Below are 18,751 nucleotides of genomic sequence, written 5' to 3'. Positions count from 1 at the left end.
GCAGGGACACATCCAAGGGTTGCAGGACAGAGAGACTCGATCACTCGATGACCCCCAAAATAGCGGCCAAGGAAACCTGTGCAGGTGTTTCGACTTGATTGTCCATTAAGGTGTGATACCATGAGTTATCATTTCTTTACTTTTTGACAATGTCCTAATTTTCTGAGTCATTTAATAAGTCATAATAATCCAAATTACAAGTAATTAAGGATTGCGACCTTTCACTCTATGAGAAATGAATCTATATGATATATGAGTGTCACTTTCTGAGTGACAAAAAATATTGAACTTTTTTACAGTGTTTTAATTTGGGGATGCATATAAACTTCAGCCACTCAAATATGGCTGATTGCTTTTGAAATCTAGTTTACAATGCAAATAAAGATGCAACAAAATGTTTAAAACTTACCTAAATTTTGGCTATGGGTTTGTTTGTTTTACCTTGTGTTTGAGTTGGCTTAACTATAAAGACCATTGGTGTTTACAGAAGTAATTGCGCCCCCTACAGTCAAAGCATAGGAGGGCGTTAGAATTTGCTGCTGTTGTTTATTTCTTTTTGCTGGTAATGTTGTGTGTATTATTTTAAAACTGACATGGAAATGGAAATCTAAGCAAATTTCCAAGTAAGTTAAGGTTTTGTTAAATTGACTTACGCGTGTACGTCTGCTCCCTTCTTTATCCTACGTCGCCTGCGTCACTTGTTGACGTCGCGTTGATTTTGAGCGGAGGAATTATTTATTTATAAACTGACGCAAGGGCGCTAAATCTAAAATAAACCGCAAATAAAATGTAATATCCCATTATGTATGCACTGATGAAGCAGCTACACGCATGAGAGGTTCGATAATATGTATCCTTAACACAATAAATTATTTACATCTGCGTCAGACTGCGATAAACTGAAGGTCTTGTTGCTAGTACAAACAGTCGGGCTAGCTACGTTTTAGCTAGCAAGCTAACTTCACGAGTTTAGTGTTGAGCAGAGACGCTTCCTTTAACTATTTGTTGGTAGTTATCTTATATTAATGTTTATTGTATTGTTGCGATATGATGTATGTCATGTTTGTTAACTGTAAGTTGGTTGTGACAGTAAAGACTGGCCTGTATTAGTTGGCTAAAAATAAGTAGCATACTGATAGAAGGACTTCTTATTGAGCTGCATGCTATAATTTAGCTTCAGCTAACTGACTGTGTTAGCATCCTGGGAACAGTTTGGGTGTTTTTAAATCGTTTCTCTGTCTATTTGTTTGTTCGTTTAGCCTTTTTAAACTTTTCCGATCCTGCTAGTGGAATTCTATCTTAAGATAATGGCACCCCGAGTGAAACTGGAGAAAGCCGCTTGGCTTTGGGTGGAAACAGTAAAACCAGAAGACATTAAGCACGAACACATAGAGCTAGCATATCGGATCAATATCCCAGCCTGCAAAAGAGGAATCTGCAGGTACAGTATGAACATGTTCAACTATTCGTGTGTGTGGAGAAGCAAACTTAATTTTGAAGTGGACATCTCAATGAGCCTGTTTAGTTTCGCTTTAAAAAAGCAGCGCTTTCTCTCTTCGACTTAATGTTTTTCGTATTGATGTGTCAAAGTTTTGGTTTATGTTCTTTTCACATATTTCTTTGTAAACTCATATCAGCTGTTTTTGGGAACCTTTATACAGGAACGCTGCATATTTGATTAGATTGCAACCTGTGTGTGCGTTTTTATTGTCGCATCGCTTTTCCACGGAATCTTTGTGATTCATGTCTCCCAGTTTCAGTAAAGCTTTACTCTTTTTTTGTTTGTTACTGTTCTTTTCTATTTTCACAATCTGCACAGAATTTGCCTTTGTGTGATCTTGAAGTATGACGTCTGATGGAACAGTAAAGTTTATTACAAAGTTTGTTGAGATTATTGAATCTAAAGAACATCTTAGTACAGTTATACTGCAGTTTCCACTTATGAGCGAATCAATCTTTTTTTTTTTTTTTTTTACAGTGAAATCGACTAAAGAAAGGTAATGGTGGTTATTTTTCTTTGTAGGAGGAATTGCAAAGGGAATCCCAACTGTCTTGTTGGTATTGGGGAACAGGTGTGGCTCGGTGAGATTGATGAAAACACTTTCCATAATATTGATGACCCAAATTCAGAACGCAGAGAAAAGGTACTTTTTTTAAAGTTGCACAAGCTTTGTTGATATTTACTCAGCTGTTCTCTAATAGGGTGTGATTGTGCCACTCGTGGAACCATTTTAGAACATACTCTAATTAACCCTTTCTGTACTCTCCTGTCTCTGTGCCCCATTCCAGAACATATTTGTTGGCCTGACCAACCTCGGTGCAACATGTTACGTCAACACATTCCTGCAAGTGTGGTTCCATAACCTGGAGCTTCGTAAGAGCCTTTATCAGTGCCAAAATTCGCGGGCGCAGGAACACAACATTGATTCTGGTAAATCTAAAAGCTGCATTCAGAGCATGTTCTCTTTAATGTTCTCATTTCAAAAAAATAGAGTTGAAAATAAGCTGAATTGGCAGATTATACTAACTGTCTTTTCTCTATGTAACTCGCACAGATTATGAGCCCCAGTCCATATGTGAGCATCTGCAGTACCTCTTTGCACTCCTGCAAAACAGCAACAGGAAGTACATTGACCCGTCAGGGCTTGTCAAAGCGCTGGGTCTGGATACGGGACAGCAACAGGTCTGTCATACACAAACTGTGTATTTCAGAAATGCCAAACTAGTTTATGCTTGGAACACTTCAAAAGTTGATTTACTTTCAACACGTAATAAATTACAGCAGTGCTTTCTGCACTGTGTTCACTAAAAATTTGATAAGAAACGCAGGTATTGCACTGCTGGCTGACAAGCACTGGAGAGAAAAGTTGACTGGATTTTCATGATCAATTTAGTTTACCGATACACTTCAGAATCACTAAGCAGACATGACACCCGGCTTGGAAACATCAGTCTGGTTACTTATAATAATGTCTTTGTTTTTATTTCCAGGATGCCCAGGAGTTTTCCAATCTTTTCTTGTCTCTGTTGGAGGAGACGTTGTCTAAGGAGAAGAATCCCAACTTGCAAAATCTCATCCAGCAGCAGTTCTGTGGACAGTTCTTCTATGTTACAATGTAAGGCCAGTTATTTTTTTAGTTCTTCAAATAATAATAATAAAAAAAGATTTGTTTGTGCATTTCAAGCAACTGAGGCCATGAGTTGTATTTGCTATGTGCCACTGTTTTATGACTGTTATAAGAAATGACCATTTTCACACTATGCCAAAATAAGATGAGTGAGTTGGTGTTTGTCGTTTGCCAACTTCAGCCCAGATAATTTTTGAATTGTTCCCGCTCTCACAATAGAAAACATTTTAAAATATCTGTTAAAAAGACCCATTAGGTGGAAAACAGTAGAACCCCTTGCTGTGAGCTTCTAGCTGACTTTGCATCATGATGTGAAAAATATTTTTCCTTTGTTAGTGTCACAATCAAAGCACTTGGTCCAGATAAAAAAGACACATACACCTTTTTCTCTCACTCTCTGAAGTTAAATCAAACCAAACTTCTCTTGTTTTAGGGTAGTTAGAATTACCAAAACGATTTGTATTTGCTAAATTCCCACATTAATGAGAGATATATTTAATAATGTCTCCAAAATCAGAAGACTTCGGATGGCCTCACTGCATTTCAGTGAAGGATCCCACTCTAGTTCCTCAAGTAGACAGGAGAAAATCTCACAATAAACACCAGTAACATATCTACTGTTGCCAAAAATACATAGTAGTAAGTTAAAAATAAGTCACATTTCTGTTGTTGCACAGTCAGAACCACACTAAAATTTCTCCATATTTAAATGTTTGTACAGCAAAACATGAAAATACAATGAATGGATACATATGACGTTATTATAATTTTGGCCCAGATAAGGTTAAACACCACAACGTTCCTCTTTAATTCTAACTTGATTCTATTTAAACACACTAGCTGACAAAATCTTCAGTCATATTAGTGAATTATTTTAGCTATATACCTGTGTGATGGTCTAAGTGAAAGCAGCTTCTCATCTTGTCTATTTTGCCCATCCTTTAGTGAAAAAACAGGATTAAAAAGAAAAATAACTGGTTCAATTTGTTAGTTTTGAGCACTTGGTTCATGTTATTCCTAAGAAAAAAGCTGAAGGCAGCAACAGTCAGCCAAAATATACAAAGGTACGAAACGACATTGCTTTGGAAATTCCCATTTGTTCTGAATTATAGAAGTCATTTTTGTAGTAGCATGTCCATGGCAAAATGCTTGTTTGACTTTTGTGACTTTATTAAGAATCATGCGAAGTTTTTGTCTTTGTCTCCAGATGTAATCAGTGTGGAAGGTCATCTACTTTGCCGTCGCGGTTCTATGAGCTGGAGCTGAATATTCAGGGCCACAAAAACCTCACTGAGTGCATCACTGAGTTCCTGAAGGTGGCTTCATTTCTGTTCTCAGTTTGATCTAGACTTTCAAGAACAGATGAATTAAGTAATTGACGTCTAGTACAGGTCAGAATAAAGTATATATACATATATATCCACTCAATTAGCATATGCTTTACTCATTTCTATTGTAAGTTTTCTACCAAAATATTGTGATATATATCATTACTGCCACCCATCACAAAAGATATCAGCATATGCCATGTCGCACAGATTATGTTTGTATTTAGAAAATATGCTATAAAATAAGCAATAATCATCAGCGCATATCAAATTGGATATGCGCCAATAAATAGTATGACATTGAAGTCAGCGTTTGTGTGCCTGGTGGAAAACTCCGGAGTTGGGTTTTAATCCCTCTGCCTGTGACCTTGTAGGAAGAGAAGCTGGATGGAGAGAACCGCTACTTCTGTGAAAACTGCCAGAGCAAACAGAACGCCACCCGGAGGATCCGACTCCACAGCCTGCCTCCGACCCTCAACCTGCAGCTCATGCGCTTTGTCTTTGATAGGTCAGTAACAGAGTTGGAAGGAAACATGGAAATGAATGAGTGAAACATGCTGACTTTGGAAGTTTTTTATTTTTATTGTTTTGTCAAGACGTTTCACTTGCTAGCTTACCACCATCAGTGTGTTTGGGTGAATTTCTGAATGTAGTGTAAAAGCATTTGAGTCCTTTGACTTGATAAAGTGCTTTATTAGTTCAGGCCATTTAGTTTGCTTTTACTTTGGAACCACATGCAAAATAAAAAAGAACTGCTAGCCTGATGTTGGACTGTGTGCTCCACTGGCTTCAGTTCAGTCCCACAGCCAGCCTCTGCTTTGGATTTAAAAACCAGGTTTTTAAATGGTGTATGTGAAGAAGGCAAACTTCTTTAGAGATACCCAGATGTGAAAATAATTAAATGTATCAATTTTTAAAGGAAACAGATGAACTTTTGCTTGATTTCATCTTTAGACAAACGGGTCTGAAGAAGAAGCTCAACACTTTCATCAACTTTCCTGAGCAGCTGGACATGGAACCGTTCTTGGAACAAAAACTAGGTATTTATGAAGTTTGTGCTGTCAGATATTGAAATGGGCCACATGATTTTTCACGTTCCCCCATTTTAAATGCAGATTTGTTTTGATGTATTTTGTTAGCTTTTATTAGAGTTGGTAAAGTTTTTTAGCTACAGCTTCCCTCAGATGTCCAGCACCAGCAACCTTGGATCATTGTTTTCAAATTCCTAGGTTTTGCTCATTTCTCAAATTGACCTTTTTGGCATTTGTAATGAAATATTTATTGATTTATTTTTCTTTTGAAAATGTAACCTTTTAGAAAATCATTTTTGTTTCCCATTTTTCTTTAGGCAACTGTGAAGTGAGAATGCTGCATGTCTGTGTGCTTATGACTAAGAGGCATTGTGCAAAGACAAGATAACTGAAATGGCTGTACACATTATGTCAAAGCTAAAAAAGAGCACTAAACCGAGCAAAAATAAAAGATGTGGACATAGGTTATAAACAGCAGAGAAGCGTTTATTTTAGCTGTCCATCAATCAATTTATTGTGGAATTTAGCATTTGAGCAGGAAGGGTGAGACAGTTCTGTAAATTCAGTCATGAAAGGTGCAAAAGGGTCTTCATGTAGGTACATTCATAGCCTGCCAGATTTTAAATACTTTCTGAGGAAGTAATATCCTTCCACAACAAATCTGTTCAGTTGATGCACCTGAAGTATGACAGACTCTGCTGCTGTTGTTTCCCCCCAGACCAGAAATGTGTCTATGAGTTGAGTGCAGTGCTGATCCACCGGGGAATCAGCGCCTACTCGGGACACTACATAGCTCACGTGAAGGACGCTCTTACTGGAGACTGGTACAAATTCAACGATGAAGAGATCGAAAAGATGGAGGGAAAGAAGCTGCAACTTGGCATCGAAGAGGACATAGGCGAGTGTCCCAGTTCTTGAAAATCATAGTACTCTTTGTCACGTGTTACCTGACAAGGATATGTGAACGTCTGCCTGCATTAACAGTGGCGTGCATGTCGATAGGCGTAAACTCTTACTCGACGTTTTTTATTTTTCTTTTCGTTTAGCTGAGACGGGCAAAACGCAGTCACGGAAACCAAAATGCAGCAAAGGCTACCACTGCTCTAGAAACGCCTACATGCTGGTTTATAAAGTCCAGGAAGACGAGAGTTCAAATCCCTCAAGGACAAATGTTGAGGTCCCTTGTGAGTAGCTAATTTTCCTATGGTGACTGGATGTTAAAAAAACAAAAATGTTAACCGATTTTCATTTTTCTTTTTTTTTAACTTTGCTTTCAGCAAAAGTTTCAATTATGTGTCTTTTTTCCATTTTCTAATGCTACCTTTTTGTATCTTTGCTAATAGCATTCCTTCAGAAGTTGGTTGACCAAGATAACCATAAATTTGAAGAGTGGTGCATGGAGATGGCCCACATGAGAAAACAGAGTGTGGATAAGGGCAGGGCCAAGCATGAAGAGGTGAAAGAGCTCTACGACCTTTTACCTGCAAAAGATGGTTGGTAACAACATTCCTTAACAACTCCACTTCACAGAAAGCATTCACACTGGTTGTGACTCAGCTCGGATTAATCTAAGATGTGAGCAGTGTAGCAAAGAGGAAGTCAGGTCAACACATGGAAGACATTACTCCAATACACCTTTTCATTTGTGTGTTTTACCAAATTCAAATAGTGTGCTGTAATTTTGTGTCACTCATATTCAAATTCGAAGAAACTTTATTGATCCCAAAGGGAAATTAAATGTTGTTGTAACACATTAATTCAAAGAGTTATTGTAGACAGGGATGGCTGGAAAGATCTCGTGCATTATAGTGAATTTACGGTAACGCTTACCATATGAAAAGTTAGTCGTATTCAGCTTCAGGTCTGGAGGAAGGCAGGACTGTCCTTTAAAGGAACCTATGTTCCTGCAGGTGTTCCCAGAGTGCAATAAATACCGAAACACAGAACAATTGCAGAGTTGCATTTAAACATTTCAAGGTCTAATTTACTTGACCTGATTATAGTTCATTGTGAGCCAACCATCCCTAACGTTTTGTGAAGTTTTGAAATAGTACTTTAATTACCTACCAGTATATGTAAATATGTCGTTTTGACTTCTTTCTTTTTTTATATTTGTCCATTCTTTTTTCAATAGTTGCAATGAATTTGTGATATATTAACAAAACCAAATAAAATTCAAAGGAGGGAAATTGTTTCGACACCTTCCAAAAGGATGAAAACTCTGTGATCCATGGAGTGTCTGAAAATGTTTTTCCATAAAAGAAATATAAGGTTTTGCCAAATGTTAGGGACACTGCCAGACCACCTGTCTAATTACTTATATTAATCAGTTTGATTGGTTGAAATAAATAAAAAAATCAAATAACATAATTATTTCATGTCAAAAATATAAATTGAAACAATACAGTGTTTGTTTTGTCTGGAAATTAAAAAAAAAAATGGAAACAGTACCTGAGAGGAGAGCAGCTCCAATATCTTCCAACAACCAACTAACAGAGACTTGTCCAAAAAGAAGGTATTGGCACAATTTTCCGATCTGTCACAACTTTTTGAAAGCCATATGCAGTCTAAACGGTAGACAGCAGATGTTGGTGCTTCTATTACGCTTCAGATTTTAACTTCACCCAGGGCTGGGCAATAAAGCAATAACAATATATATTATGTAATCAATATCAACAGATAACACTTCTTATAGAATATTCAACATATAGAACATTCACTGAACTCCAATCCAAAATCTGCACAGGATTCTGGGAGATGTAGGCAGAGGAAAGGCCATTGCCACTCAGTTTCTCACAGCCAGCTCAGCTAGGTTGGTGGTATCATCTAACTCACTCACTCTTTTGTCACCTAGCAACAACCCGCTGAGTAACTTGTGCAGCAGCAGTTTCAGGTTTCCCCACTGTGCCTCATAACTTCTTAGAAATAAAAAAAAAAAAAAAACGACATAGAGCAAAAACTGTGGATAAAACGGGAAAGGTCACGCCACCAGTTTGCCAGTATTTCAGATATTTAAAACAAATAAACTAATTAATAACTATTGGTATGGACAATTATTGGTATCGACTGATATGAAACGCTTATATTTTTGATACGTTCTTCAGCCGTATCATCCAGCCTTGTATTCACCTCAGAGGCAGCAGCAATATGCCTTATATTACACCAAACACTTGCTCATGCAGCCTCCTCACCACCAGAGGTCATCTGTTGTCTTCCATACATCATTTAAGGTTATCCTGAAACTGGGACAAAAAGCTGCTTTGTAGCACATGAAGCTACCACTAAACATAGTTCCAGAATTAGTCTCTTTGTGCTTGATGTGTTTCTATGTTTTCCCTCTTTAGAAGAACTGTATGAGTTCCTCCCCCTGGAATGGCTGAAGAAGTGGCTCGACGATTCAACTGCAACCAAGGAAATTGACAACTCCATCTTTCTTTGTTCCCACGGAAAACTCCACCCAGACAATATGGGAGAAATCAAGAGGGTTTCTTTGGAAGCTGCAAAACTCCTGTATGAGCGCTACGGTGGTGGGCCAAAACTGGATGGTTAGTGAAACATTGTCTTGTCTCAACTAAAGCCCTGGACTGTTTTTTAATGTAATGCCTAATTCGACAGCTGGGCAGGTTTTTGTAGCAGTAAGTCACTTAAGTAACAGAAGGTCTGAAAATAATCTAATCTTTCGCCTCGATTCAAGCAGCTTAACATTCTTGGTATTTTTTTTTTTGGCCCTTTTAAAGCAATTCATACTGGATCTGGTCTATCTTTTGAGAATAATATTTGCATGTTTAAGTTTATTTTGCCTGTTGGTTCAGGTTCCTCTCTGTGCAGAGACTGTGTCAGCGAGCGATGCAGGGTGCTGCGGCTAAAAAAACAACTAGACGAAGACTACAAAGAAATTTCAAATCTAGTAAAGCGCACAACCAGGTAGCAAAACAGCCCGCGTAACACTTAAAGTTTAGTTAAGTTTAGTTAGTTAATGTATATCCCCGTGTGTTCTAGCAGTGATGGCTACTGGGTGGGTAAGCCGTCTTTGCGCAGCTGGAGGCAGTTGGCTATGGAACAGCTGGAAGAAGATGAGCAGGAAAGCAAACACAGCAACGGCCAGACCAATGGCCAGGGACCACACACTAACAACAGTAAGACATGGCTGAAAGCTTCTCCGGTCTTTTAATGCTTGCTACCATCTCTGTTGTCTGTTAGCCAATCTAGAATCGGAACACGTCAAGCTAACCAAACACCTTTGCTGCGTTTAGTTTTTGAAGCAGTTGAGCAACCCGTCCGCTATGGTTTGTACCGTGTTTGACTTTGTATTAGTTGAAGACTTTGTGTCATTGTTTCGCCAATGATGATGTTAAGCAACATCATTGGCGAATCAGCAAAGTCAAACACAATCTGAATATGTTACTGGGCAGCATAATGCTGATCAAATGTGTGAATTTGAAAACGAAGACATTTGTTTTACAAAAAACATTTCTTTACTCATAGAAATAAATACATAACTGAAATATAGATTTGTAGAGCCTTCTCAAAAACACAAATTCATTAAATTTTATTCAACCCCTATTAAATCTGGGCATCTTTTACAGTTAAAATGATATTATTAACAGTGAAGCAGTGTGGTTTTCAAAGTGACTTGAGGCTGCAACCGCCGCCAAAGGTGAATCACCAAAGTGTTAAGCAAAGGTTGTGAATACATACAGAAATGTGATTTATTGGTTTCCTAGTTTTAGTACAACTGTACAACATAAAAAAATGCCCATATTGTCATAGTGGGGTACTTGCATAATTTTGAGGAAAGACATTAATTTAATACAATTTGTAGTAAGGCTGTAACGTGCATAGCAAGATGTGGAAAAAGTGAAGTGCTGTTAATGCTGTTCTTCGTGGTGTTGCCTAGATGGGCTTGTGTCATTACTGCCAAATGTAATGAAGGGCATTTTTAAGGATTTCTAACTGATTTTATCTTTACTGCTTAGATTAGAGATATATCATAACTTGAAATTGCATAACTAGAACAAAGTGACATCAGCAGCAGATATTCAGATTGGAGCTTAAAGTAAAACGTTTCTGTCTCCCACTAAAGTTTCTGATAGAAAATAGCTAAACAGACAAATCAATGTCTCTACCTACTCAGTAGGTGAAACCTGCAGCCTAATGCGAGTTTGTTTGTGAGCCCAGCCTACTGTTTGAATTTTTTTGTTACTGTTTTTATTTCCTAGAGTTTGGGATGGAGGCCACCGCGGGAGCTGAAGATGAGATGAAGACTTTCAATGAAGACATTGTTTGCACTCATGGTATTTCCCCCCAACACCAGCATCAAAAATAATGTTTACCTTCCATCAGTAACCCTTTTTTTTTTTTTTGTCAAAATATTTGAAGCTGACATTTCAATCATGTATTCTTTCCCACAATGTTTTTGCGTCTGCGCCAGGAGCACTGAGTATCCTGGAGACGGAGCGGAAGCTGGTATCTACTGAAGTGTGGACGAAGCTGAGAGAATACTTCCCCAGAGCCCCAGAGTTCACCCACATGCAGGAGCCGTGTCGGCAGTGTCTGGTGGGGGACTTTCACTGTCTGCATCTTCCCGCATCCATCCATCTGTGGATTTTTTTTTTCTGAGCCAACTGTCTGCATTTCTTTCATAGAAGTTATCTTTGAAGGGTCGGTTCACTCACAGGGCAAACTCGTCCTATTGCAAGAGTTTTGCAGGTGTTAGGTTGCAAATTCAGATCAAATTATTAAGTTTTCTATACACTTGATGGTTAGCGTATGAGTACAATATGAATTGCACTTCATTTTATGGCGTCTTTCAATCGATGTTGACTGGGTTGGAGAAAAGGATAGTTAGGATTTTTGAAGAGGGATTTTGTGGGGTAAATATTAGCACTTACTAGATACCACAGTCATTGTAAAAAAGTAGGTACACCCTCAATCAGTTCTGCAGGTTTGGATTCAACAATATCAGTCTTTTAGTAGGTTTTAAAATGATATACCCTTTGTACAAAAACATTCCATATCTGTATATATTATCAATCAAAGTTTGTAGTTAGGGCGTCTGCTGTTGCAACTTCATCATAGCAGTCATGACGTCCGCAACTGGCTAGTGCCGTGAACTCAACGAGAAACATTGTCATGTTTCGATATCGCCAGATCTTCTTCCTTTAGTGCTATAAAGCTTTTTTTTTTCCTTTTTTTTTTGCGCCTGTGTTGTCAGACATTGGAGCAGGAGGAAAAGGACAACGAGGCGGTCAGTAAGATGATGGCTCTCGAGCAGAAGAACCAGCTGCTGAACCTGTTCCATGAAAAAAACCGGCCGGTTCTGACCAAATGGCCGCAGGTAAAACGCAGAGCCGTCGGCTGCGAAGGCTTTCATTTCCAGTTCATGTGGCTCACTGATGCATCTGTGGTTGGTTCCTCCAGGGCACAGATAAACTTTACATAGTCCCTCTGTTTTTTGTGGAAGAGTGGAGAAAGTTTATCAGGTAGGTGTTGTTCATCATTAAAGGAAAATGTCTGTCTTATCTTGTCTAAACCGTGAAAAATGAACGACTATTCAGATAAATGTAACTGTTAGGATGTTTTAGTAGGCCGCTCACCTTGTGATAACTTTGTTCTTGTTCTTTGCTTACTGATGTGGCTAACTCTCCCCTAGTTTCTCAGCAACAAATGAACTTTCTTCTTTTTTTTAGGAGACCCACTAAATCCTCTCCAGTGTCTAATGTTGGCAACTCGCTGCTTCTCTGTCCTCACGGCGGCTTCATGTTCACCTATGACTCCCTAATCAATGGAGAGGCCCAGCAGTGAGTTCTGATCAGTCACATCTTGAATGTGTTTCCTGTAAAAAAACAAACTTAAAATGACCTTTCTCACAGCTCTCTGTTGGATATTCAAAGTTTTCTTTCTCTGGATGTGCTTTAAGATTGTGATTGGCAGGAATGGGCTCAAATTTTATCTCAGTGTTTTTGATTGTTAATTCTTAAACTATTATGCTCTGACCTGACAATCGGTACATAATCAAATGGAGCAACACTATCCAGATCAGCACCGCCATGCAGTCTTCTGAGAAAGCATTAAAAAAAAAAGTTTATGAAATAACAAGGTCATTTCATAAGCACAACCTAACGAAGAGCGTAAAAAAGCTGAAAGTAGCCTGTTTTCAACTAAAAGACCTTTAAAAATAACACCACTGGTCCAAAACGGCCTCTATAGTCTTCTGAATGTGTTTGGAAATTCTGTCAAAACAAAATGCGAGAATTTTTAGTTTTTTTGCGAAACACCTGCTTCTCAACATCATGCTGAGAAAGTTTAATTGGTCTTCTTTGCTGTTTTTTGTTGATGGAAGACTGTTTAGAAGCCCTGGATGATTCACAGGCTTAAAAGGGCTTTCTATTGAAACGGTCTGAAGAACTACTGCCGAGTACTTCTTAAAAAGATCAATCAAACTTTGAGTCGTGGGATGTAAAGTACGAACGAAAGAGCAACGACTCCAGATGATCAACTGTATTTTACGCTATTTCAGACAATACTCATAAAACATGTTAAGGTTCTATAAAGCTATTAACAGAACAGCACAGTGAATAATCCACATGTAAACGTACTTGCCAAACTTAAAGTTTCAATGACATGTTTGGTTTAATATTAAAACTCCATAAGCCTGTTGTTATACTGAGGTTAGCACTTTTATCCATTTTTTAAAGTATTCTAGTTAATTAATTTCACTTCAGAAATCAAGCAGCAATGTGATTTTGGTTTTCCTTAGTTGATCCCTGAAGTACTGACTTATTAGTACTAACTGCCTAGTTTAAGTCATAATTATCCCCATGGCAACTTGTGATAGTCTCTTCAAGTTCATTTCTGTGACACATTTCAGCAACAAGGCCGTTCAGAGTGCTTCATAAAACATAAAACGTCGTTTAGTCACCAATAATAAAAACAAGCAATAAACATATTTCGTCAAATGCCGTCATCAAGACAAATCAAATATGTTGACCAATGTCCCGTTTACTGCTAATCAAAGGCAGCTTGAAACACGTGGGTTCATAGCTTTGATTTAAAGAAGCTCGGTGTTTCAGCAGTTTTGCAGTTTTCTGTAAGTTTCCTCCAGATTTGTGGTGCATAGAAGCTGAATGCTGCTTCTCCATGTTTGGTTCTGGTTCTGCTGGAACCAGAGGATTCATTTCACTGAGTAGTCACAGTCTTTATTCACATTTCAAGCATCAACAGTTGATGGCTCCTCCTGCAGCAGTGGCTTACATGAAACAAAAGGAAGGACTTTGTGAACCTAGACTCAGCCTGAGCTGATGCAGGATAATAATAAGAATAATAATCTGTTGCTTTCCCTTTTACTAGGAAACTAATAATAAACTGTTGGGGAACCTTTACTGTCAACTGCAACGTTCTCACATTGTGCTGTTTGTTTTGCACAGTATAGCTCTGCTGTGGCCGAGCGAATGGGAAGTGATCAGCAGACTCTTCATTGTTGACAAGCCAATAGCAATCCACTGTGTGAGACAGACGGAGAGCTCCATGACGCAGTACACCACCCAGCCTGGTAAGATTTCGTCCACGTCCAAGAAACGATTCTTGACTTTTATAGCAAGTGACATTTTTAAATTGGATATTTTTCTGAACGAGGGCTGAATTGTTTCTTAATTGCTTTTGCCCTAATTAAAGAGGTTAAAATAGTATTATATTGTTATGAATCTTTCTTTTTTTTACCTTAACTAGAAAGAACCCTGTGCCTTCAAAAAAAAATTGCTGTGGATTTGAAAATGGTATTTTAATTACCATTTTAAATGTTAATATTGTGACAAGCCCACTACTTTTTAGTACTTAGACCACCAAGATAAACGTATGATCTTTTAAATCTGAAATAGTAGCATTTATTTCTAGTTTCATAACCAGCTGGCAGAGCCATGAGGCAACTCCATTAATGTTTCTCTTTCCAGTTTGGGCAGCATTTTTGGATTTAACTAGGCTTAAGAGCTGCAGTATAAAAAGTATCTTTATTCATATTTGTTGAAACTGTCACTGTTCAACCAATCAGGACCAGGAGGAGGGTCTTAGTGCTGTCGATCACAATCTTGTGTGGCGCTGCTCATTCCGGGTTCATGTCCCCCCCCCCCTTGCTCTCTGCTACGCTGCAGCTAGCATAGCCTGTCATGAATGCTAAGGTAGTTAGCATGGCCATCAGTGCCAATGGCTAAACAGTTTTCCAGTAACTGTTAATTGTTTTTCTGCCATTAGCACATTTAGCAGCGAGTACATGAGGGTGATTGACAGCGCTAAGACCCTCCTCCTGGCTTTCATTGATTATTTTTGGTCGGGAGTGGAGCTACTACAAATAAAGTGAGTCCCAACATAGTGATATTTTTAACAGACGTAAAAAAAACCCCATCTTTTATAAAAGTCACGTAGTGCAGCTTTAAAGCCTTTTAGGTCTCATATCTGTGTTTTGTGGATCTTTCATATTTTTTTATTCAACTGTGTCTGGATTTAGATCTGTGCTGGGAATGCAGAGAAAGTTTCCTGTTCCAGCAGCAGAGGGACTTGAGAGAGTACACCCAGGCTACTGTCTACGTGCGCAAAGTCATTGAAGACAAAACAGTATGAAGCACACACACAGAAGAACATACTAAACCTTAACTACCACAATTAATTTATTAAGAACTAGGGCTGCACAGATTGTAGTTTTCTGGCCGATCACCGATCTTCAAGAAGCCTGACTTGCCAGTTTGCGTTTTGGTCTATACCTATTTAATTTTTCTCTGAAAAGTTGCTAAATATAACGACAAATTTACTGAATTGGCGTCAGTGGGGTGACTGTGTCTGGTGGACGGATCTGTCATGCCTCTCACATCAGAGCAGAAGGGAACAATGGCTGATTTTCAGATCGTTGTGGAAATAGATAAGAACAGTTTCTCATGTAAGTATTGGCCGATCCCGAAATGAAGGAAATCATGGCCGATTTTATCGATGCGCTACTAAAAAGGACCAACTATCTTCTGTAAGGAGTTTAGTGTACAGACATTTGACTTTATCACACTGTCCTCTACGTAGATGGCTAAAGACGGCGCCCCAGAGCTGAATGCGTGCAGCTCTGAAGCAGAAGAGGAGAGAGAAGAGCTTCCAAAGGTGGACGGAGAGAAAGACCCAGACTTCAGTCAGGTAACTGGACTGCTGTGACATACTTGAATGTTTTACATCACAAGTGTCAAACTCAAGGCCCGGGGGCCAAATCTGGTCCACTGTAGCTCTTTATGTGGCCCTCTAGACTCCAAATTACATCGACAAGTCTTTCCAGTTTTTCACAAATTTGCAAAATTCACACAGAATCAACAAATCGCCACATTTTTTTCTGATTTCACTGCAAATTTTCTCAAAATTGGTCAAAAACACTGAGTGTAAGTGACTGCTGCCTCAGCCTTACTTGATGTCAAGTTGTAGTCTGTGACTGATATGGTGAGTAATAAAAACTCCCATTTAACATCATACATTAGCGCAAATATCATAAACATTTCTAAATTGGCACCACAAAATCTGCAATTTTGATTGCAAAAAAAACCACTAAAACAATCACAAAATCCTGGAGGAACAGCTATTTATTGATATTTTTATGATATTCTGGCACAACCGGCCCTTTAAGAACATGCAGATTTTTGATGTAGGCCAAAAATGAAAATGAGTTTGACGCCCCTGTTTTACATCGTCCCGATCCTCATCTCCCTCTCTTCCCTGTAACTAGAGATTCATTTTTACCATGTTCAAAAAAAAAAAAAAGTTTTTTTTTTTTTTTTTTTGTGAATTTATCCGTTGATAGCTAAAAATCAAAAAAATGTTTTTCTTCAGGCCCAAGACACGGCGAAGCGGCTAAAGTTGAGCGACAGCACCGCAGCTGTGGTGGCTGCTCCTGCAGTCACCAACACGATGAAACCAGGGAGCATCAGACGAAGCACGCGCCACAGGAAGCTCAGAGGAGAGAAGGCACTCATCGTTTCAGCAAACCAGACACTAAAAGAGCTGAAAATCCAAGTGAGGGCCGCCCACCGCACAGTCCAGTGCTGTCGGCCTGTTCTGCACCGCTAACTCTTACCATGTTGTGTGTGACTGTAGATTATGCACGCCTTCTCTGTGGCTCCATTCGACCAGAACCTCTCTATCGACGGGAAAAGTCTCACGGACGACTCGGCCACTTTAGGCAGCCTGGGCGTTATCCCAGAATGCATCATCTGTTTAAAGGTTTGATTTGCTTCATGGCTTCACGACTGGGAATGTTAGCAACTATCAAATCTATGTTTCATTATCACCTTTCTCAGGCTGATGAACCAGTTACAGATTATGCTGCCATGGATGATGCCTATCAAGGTGAGTGACTTCATGTGATCTACAGGTGTGTAATTTCATGCTAAAAAGTTTGGCAGTGACACAAATGTTTCTTTATGGCCTCGAACTTTTGTCTTTTTTTTTTTTTTGGCTGAAACAATCAATCGGATTAATTGGTAATGGAAGTAATCTTAAACTGATAAAGTAATCGATTAATTGTTAACTGGAATTACGAACTCAAATAAATGCCATTTTCTGAAAAAACATTCAGAGGAGTAATCAAGTCAAAACTGTACAAAATATATTTTAAAAATACCTTTGTCTGTAATCATGTTTTACCCCAAACTCCACAAGAAGCCCAGTTTTAGCTTCACTTGGTTCAAATTCACCAAAAGAATGTTATGTTTTTGCATTTTAGGAAATACAATTTTTATTTTCTCATTAAAAAAAAATAAATAAATATCGGTGACCTTGCATCTTTAAATGTATTTTTAGTATGGTATAAAAAAAGGCCTGTGGTCCAATTAAAAATCTGTACAATGTGCCAGTTCTCTTTTCCAATTAATCAGAATAATCAATAGAAAAATTGATTACTAAAACAAGCCTTTTTTTATACAAGGCTTGTTTGTATAGTTCTTGCAAATAAAGAACTCGGCTTGCAAGTCTACTACTTTATTTTTGTATTATTATTATTATTTTTTTTTTACAAATAAACAGTTTACTGAAAAACAAACATCATAAAAAACAGTGAAGTTTCCATACTTCCTGTCGTACAACCGATGTCCTTGATGTTGTTCTGTACGTTTGACTCGTTCACATCTCGCGATCCATAGAACACAAAACTGAGGCTGCAAAGTCTGCGACATGCTTCGACTGCTAACACCATCACTATATATATAGAAACACGTTGACTTTGTAAAATAGAGTTGTCTCCTTTGTTTTACAGTCAGAATGCCTGAGGAGGGATTTAAAGGTATGGGTTTTTGGTTTTTTTTACTCATTTTATGTCAGGTTTTATTTTATCACAGGAGTGACATCATCTTTAGTGAAATTACTTCACATACTTGTCTGAAGTGCTGGAAAGCATGTGAACGTATGAGTTTAATAGACGGATATGGTTAATCGTACCAGTGTTTGTGTCCCTCTTTAGGTACGGGCCTCCTTGGTCACTGAGGAACGTTCTGCTGTAGCCATAACTAAATTCCATGGAGGAGAAATGCTTGAATATGTGAAGTGTCAATATATATAAATAAGTGCTTTAATTTTTTATGTTTTGGCTAGGTTTTCTTTATTAAAACTGTGACTATGTTGTAAAGAATCTGTTTTCCTTCGCATAAGGATAGCTGGGTTTTTGATATATTCTAAAGTTCAACGTTTGTTCATTTAAACGGTGTGCGCGCTTATTTCAGTCTGACCAATCCTGAGCAAGTTGGGGGGAAAAAAAGGGAAAGGACCTGTAGTTCTCCCAAGTTGTGGCTTCGGCTTATTTCGACTTTCGGTCAAGAAAATTAACTGTTTTTGTTTTGGTTTTTTTTTTTTTTTGTTGTTGTTGTTGTTTTGCTTTTTCTTTTTAAATTATAGTTTAAGGAAAACTTGAGACGATGTTTCGTCTTTTCATTATGTGGAGGCTCTTGTACTCACCGTTCAATTTCCAGAATTGTCAAAACAATGCACAAGTAAATATCACTGCTCTTAAATGTTAGAACATTTATTAGCCCAACTTAACATCAAATCAGTACCATACACATTACCAGTCAGAAACATGAAAAAAAAACAGCAGGATATGTATAAAAGCTGATTTTTAAAAAAAAAAAATTTTCAGTATTATTATTTTCAACAGTTAAAAACGTGAATTGAAAGTAAGAAATGGAAGGCAAGTAGTTACATGTCCAACTCTTTTCACTGTTATTTCTTATGGACAATAAAGCTATTTTCAAGGCAC

At 38.1% G+C, this 18,751-nt stretch overlaps 2 protein-coding genes across 7 annotated transcripts in view; one reads left to right on the top strand and one right to left on the bottom strand.

Moving 5' to 3' along the window:
• The window catches only part of camk1 (calcium/calmodulin dependent protein kinase I), an 18,005-nt gene extending 17,337 nt beyond the window's left edge, over positions 1-668 (bottom strand). The window contains exon 1 of the mRNA XM_023325018.1: positions 654-668. The gene's annotated coding sequence lies outside the window, so the exon portion shown is untranslated. The remainder of the gene's footprint in view (positions 1-653) is intronic.
• usp48 (ubiquitin specific peptidase 48) lies at positions 533-18,751 on the top strand. 6 transcript variants are annotated; one of them, XM_023325010.1, is made up of 28 exons: positions 533-623; positions 1,260-1,441; positions 2,024-2,144; positions 2,290-2,431; positions 2,556-2,683; positions 2,992-3,116; positions 4,336-4,444; positions 4,831-4,964; positions 5,411-5,496; positions 6,206-6,385; positions 6,534-6,671; positions 6,831-6,980; positions 8,832-9,032; positions 9,300-9,411; positions 9,487-9,623; positions 10,707-10,781; positions 10,919-11,043; positions 11,702-11,824; positions 11,908-11,969; positions 12,177-12,287; positions 13,914-14,038; positions 14,987-15,093; positions 15,547-15,654; positions 16,336-16,518; positions 16,600-16,725; positions 16,803-16,851; positions 17,756-17,782; positions 17,960-18,751. In XM_023325010.1, the coding sequence occupies exons 2-28, from the start codon at positions 1,308-1,310 to the stop codon at positions 17,980-17,982; spliced, it is 3,141 nt and encodes a 1,046-aa protein (XP_023180778.1). In that variant the 5' UTR covers positions 533-623; positions 1,260-1,307; the 3' UTR covers positions 17,983-18,751. The 6 variants fall into 6 exon arrangements, 5 of the variants coding, with proteins under 5 accessions (XP_023180778.1, XP_023180782.1, XP_023180781.1 ...); XM_023325014.1 differs by lacking the exon at positions 533-623 and adding an exon at positions 699-838 and having other exon boundaries at positions 8,835-9,032; XM_023325013.1 differs by lacking the exon at positions 533-623 and adding an exon at positions 699-838 and having other exon boundaries at positions 9,490-9,623.

The sequence above is a fragment of the Xiphophorus maculatus genome, chromosome 20 (assembly GCF_002775205.1).
Source record: "Xiphophorus maculatus strain JP 163 A chromosome 20, X_maculatus-5.0-male, whole genome shotgun sequence".
Lineage (NCBI taxonomy): Eukaryota > Metazoa > Chordata > Actinopteri > Cyprinodontiformes > Poeciliidae > Xiphophorus > Xiphophorus maculatus.
The sequence above is the reverse complement of the archived record's forward strand: the minus strand, read 5'-3'. Positions and strand labels throughout refer to the sequence as shown.

Bases quoted from the DNA above. Each gene is read 5' to 3' on its own strand.
- usp48 (XM_023325010.1), top strand. From the start codon at position 1,308: ATGGCACCCCGAGTGAAACTGGAGAAAGCCGCTTGGCTTTGGGTGGAA. The intron at 1,442-2,023 runs GTACAGTATGAA...TTTTCTTTGTAG, and splicing joins TGCAAAAGAGGAATCTGCAG to GAGGAATTGCAAAGGGAATC. The intron at 15,655-16,335 runs GTAACTGGACTG...GTTTTTCTTCAG, and splicing joins AAGACCCAGACTTCAGTCAG to GCCCAAGACACGGCGAAGCG.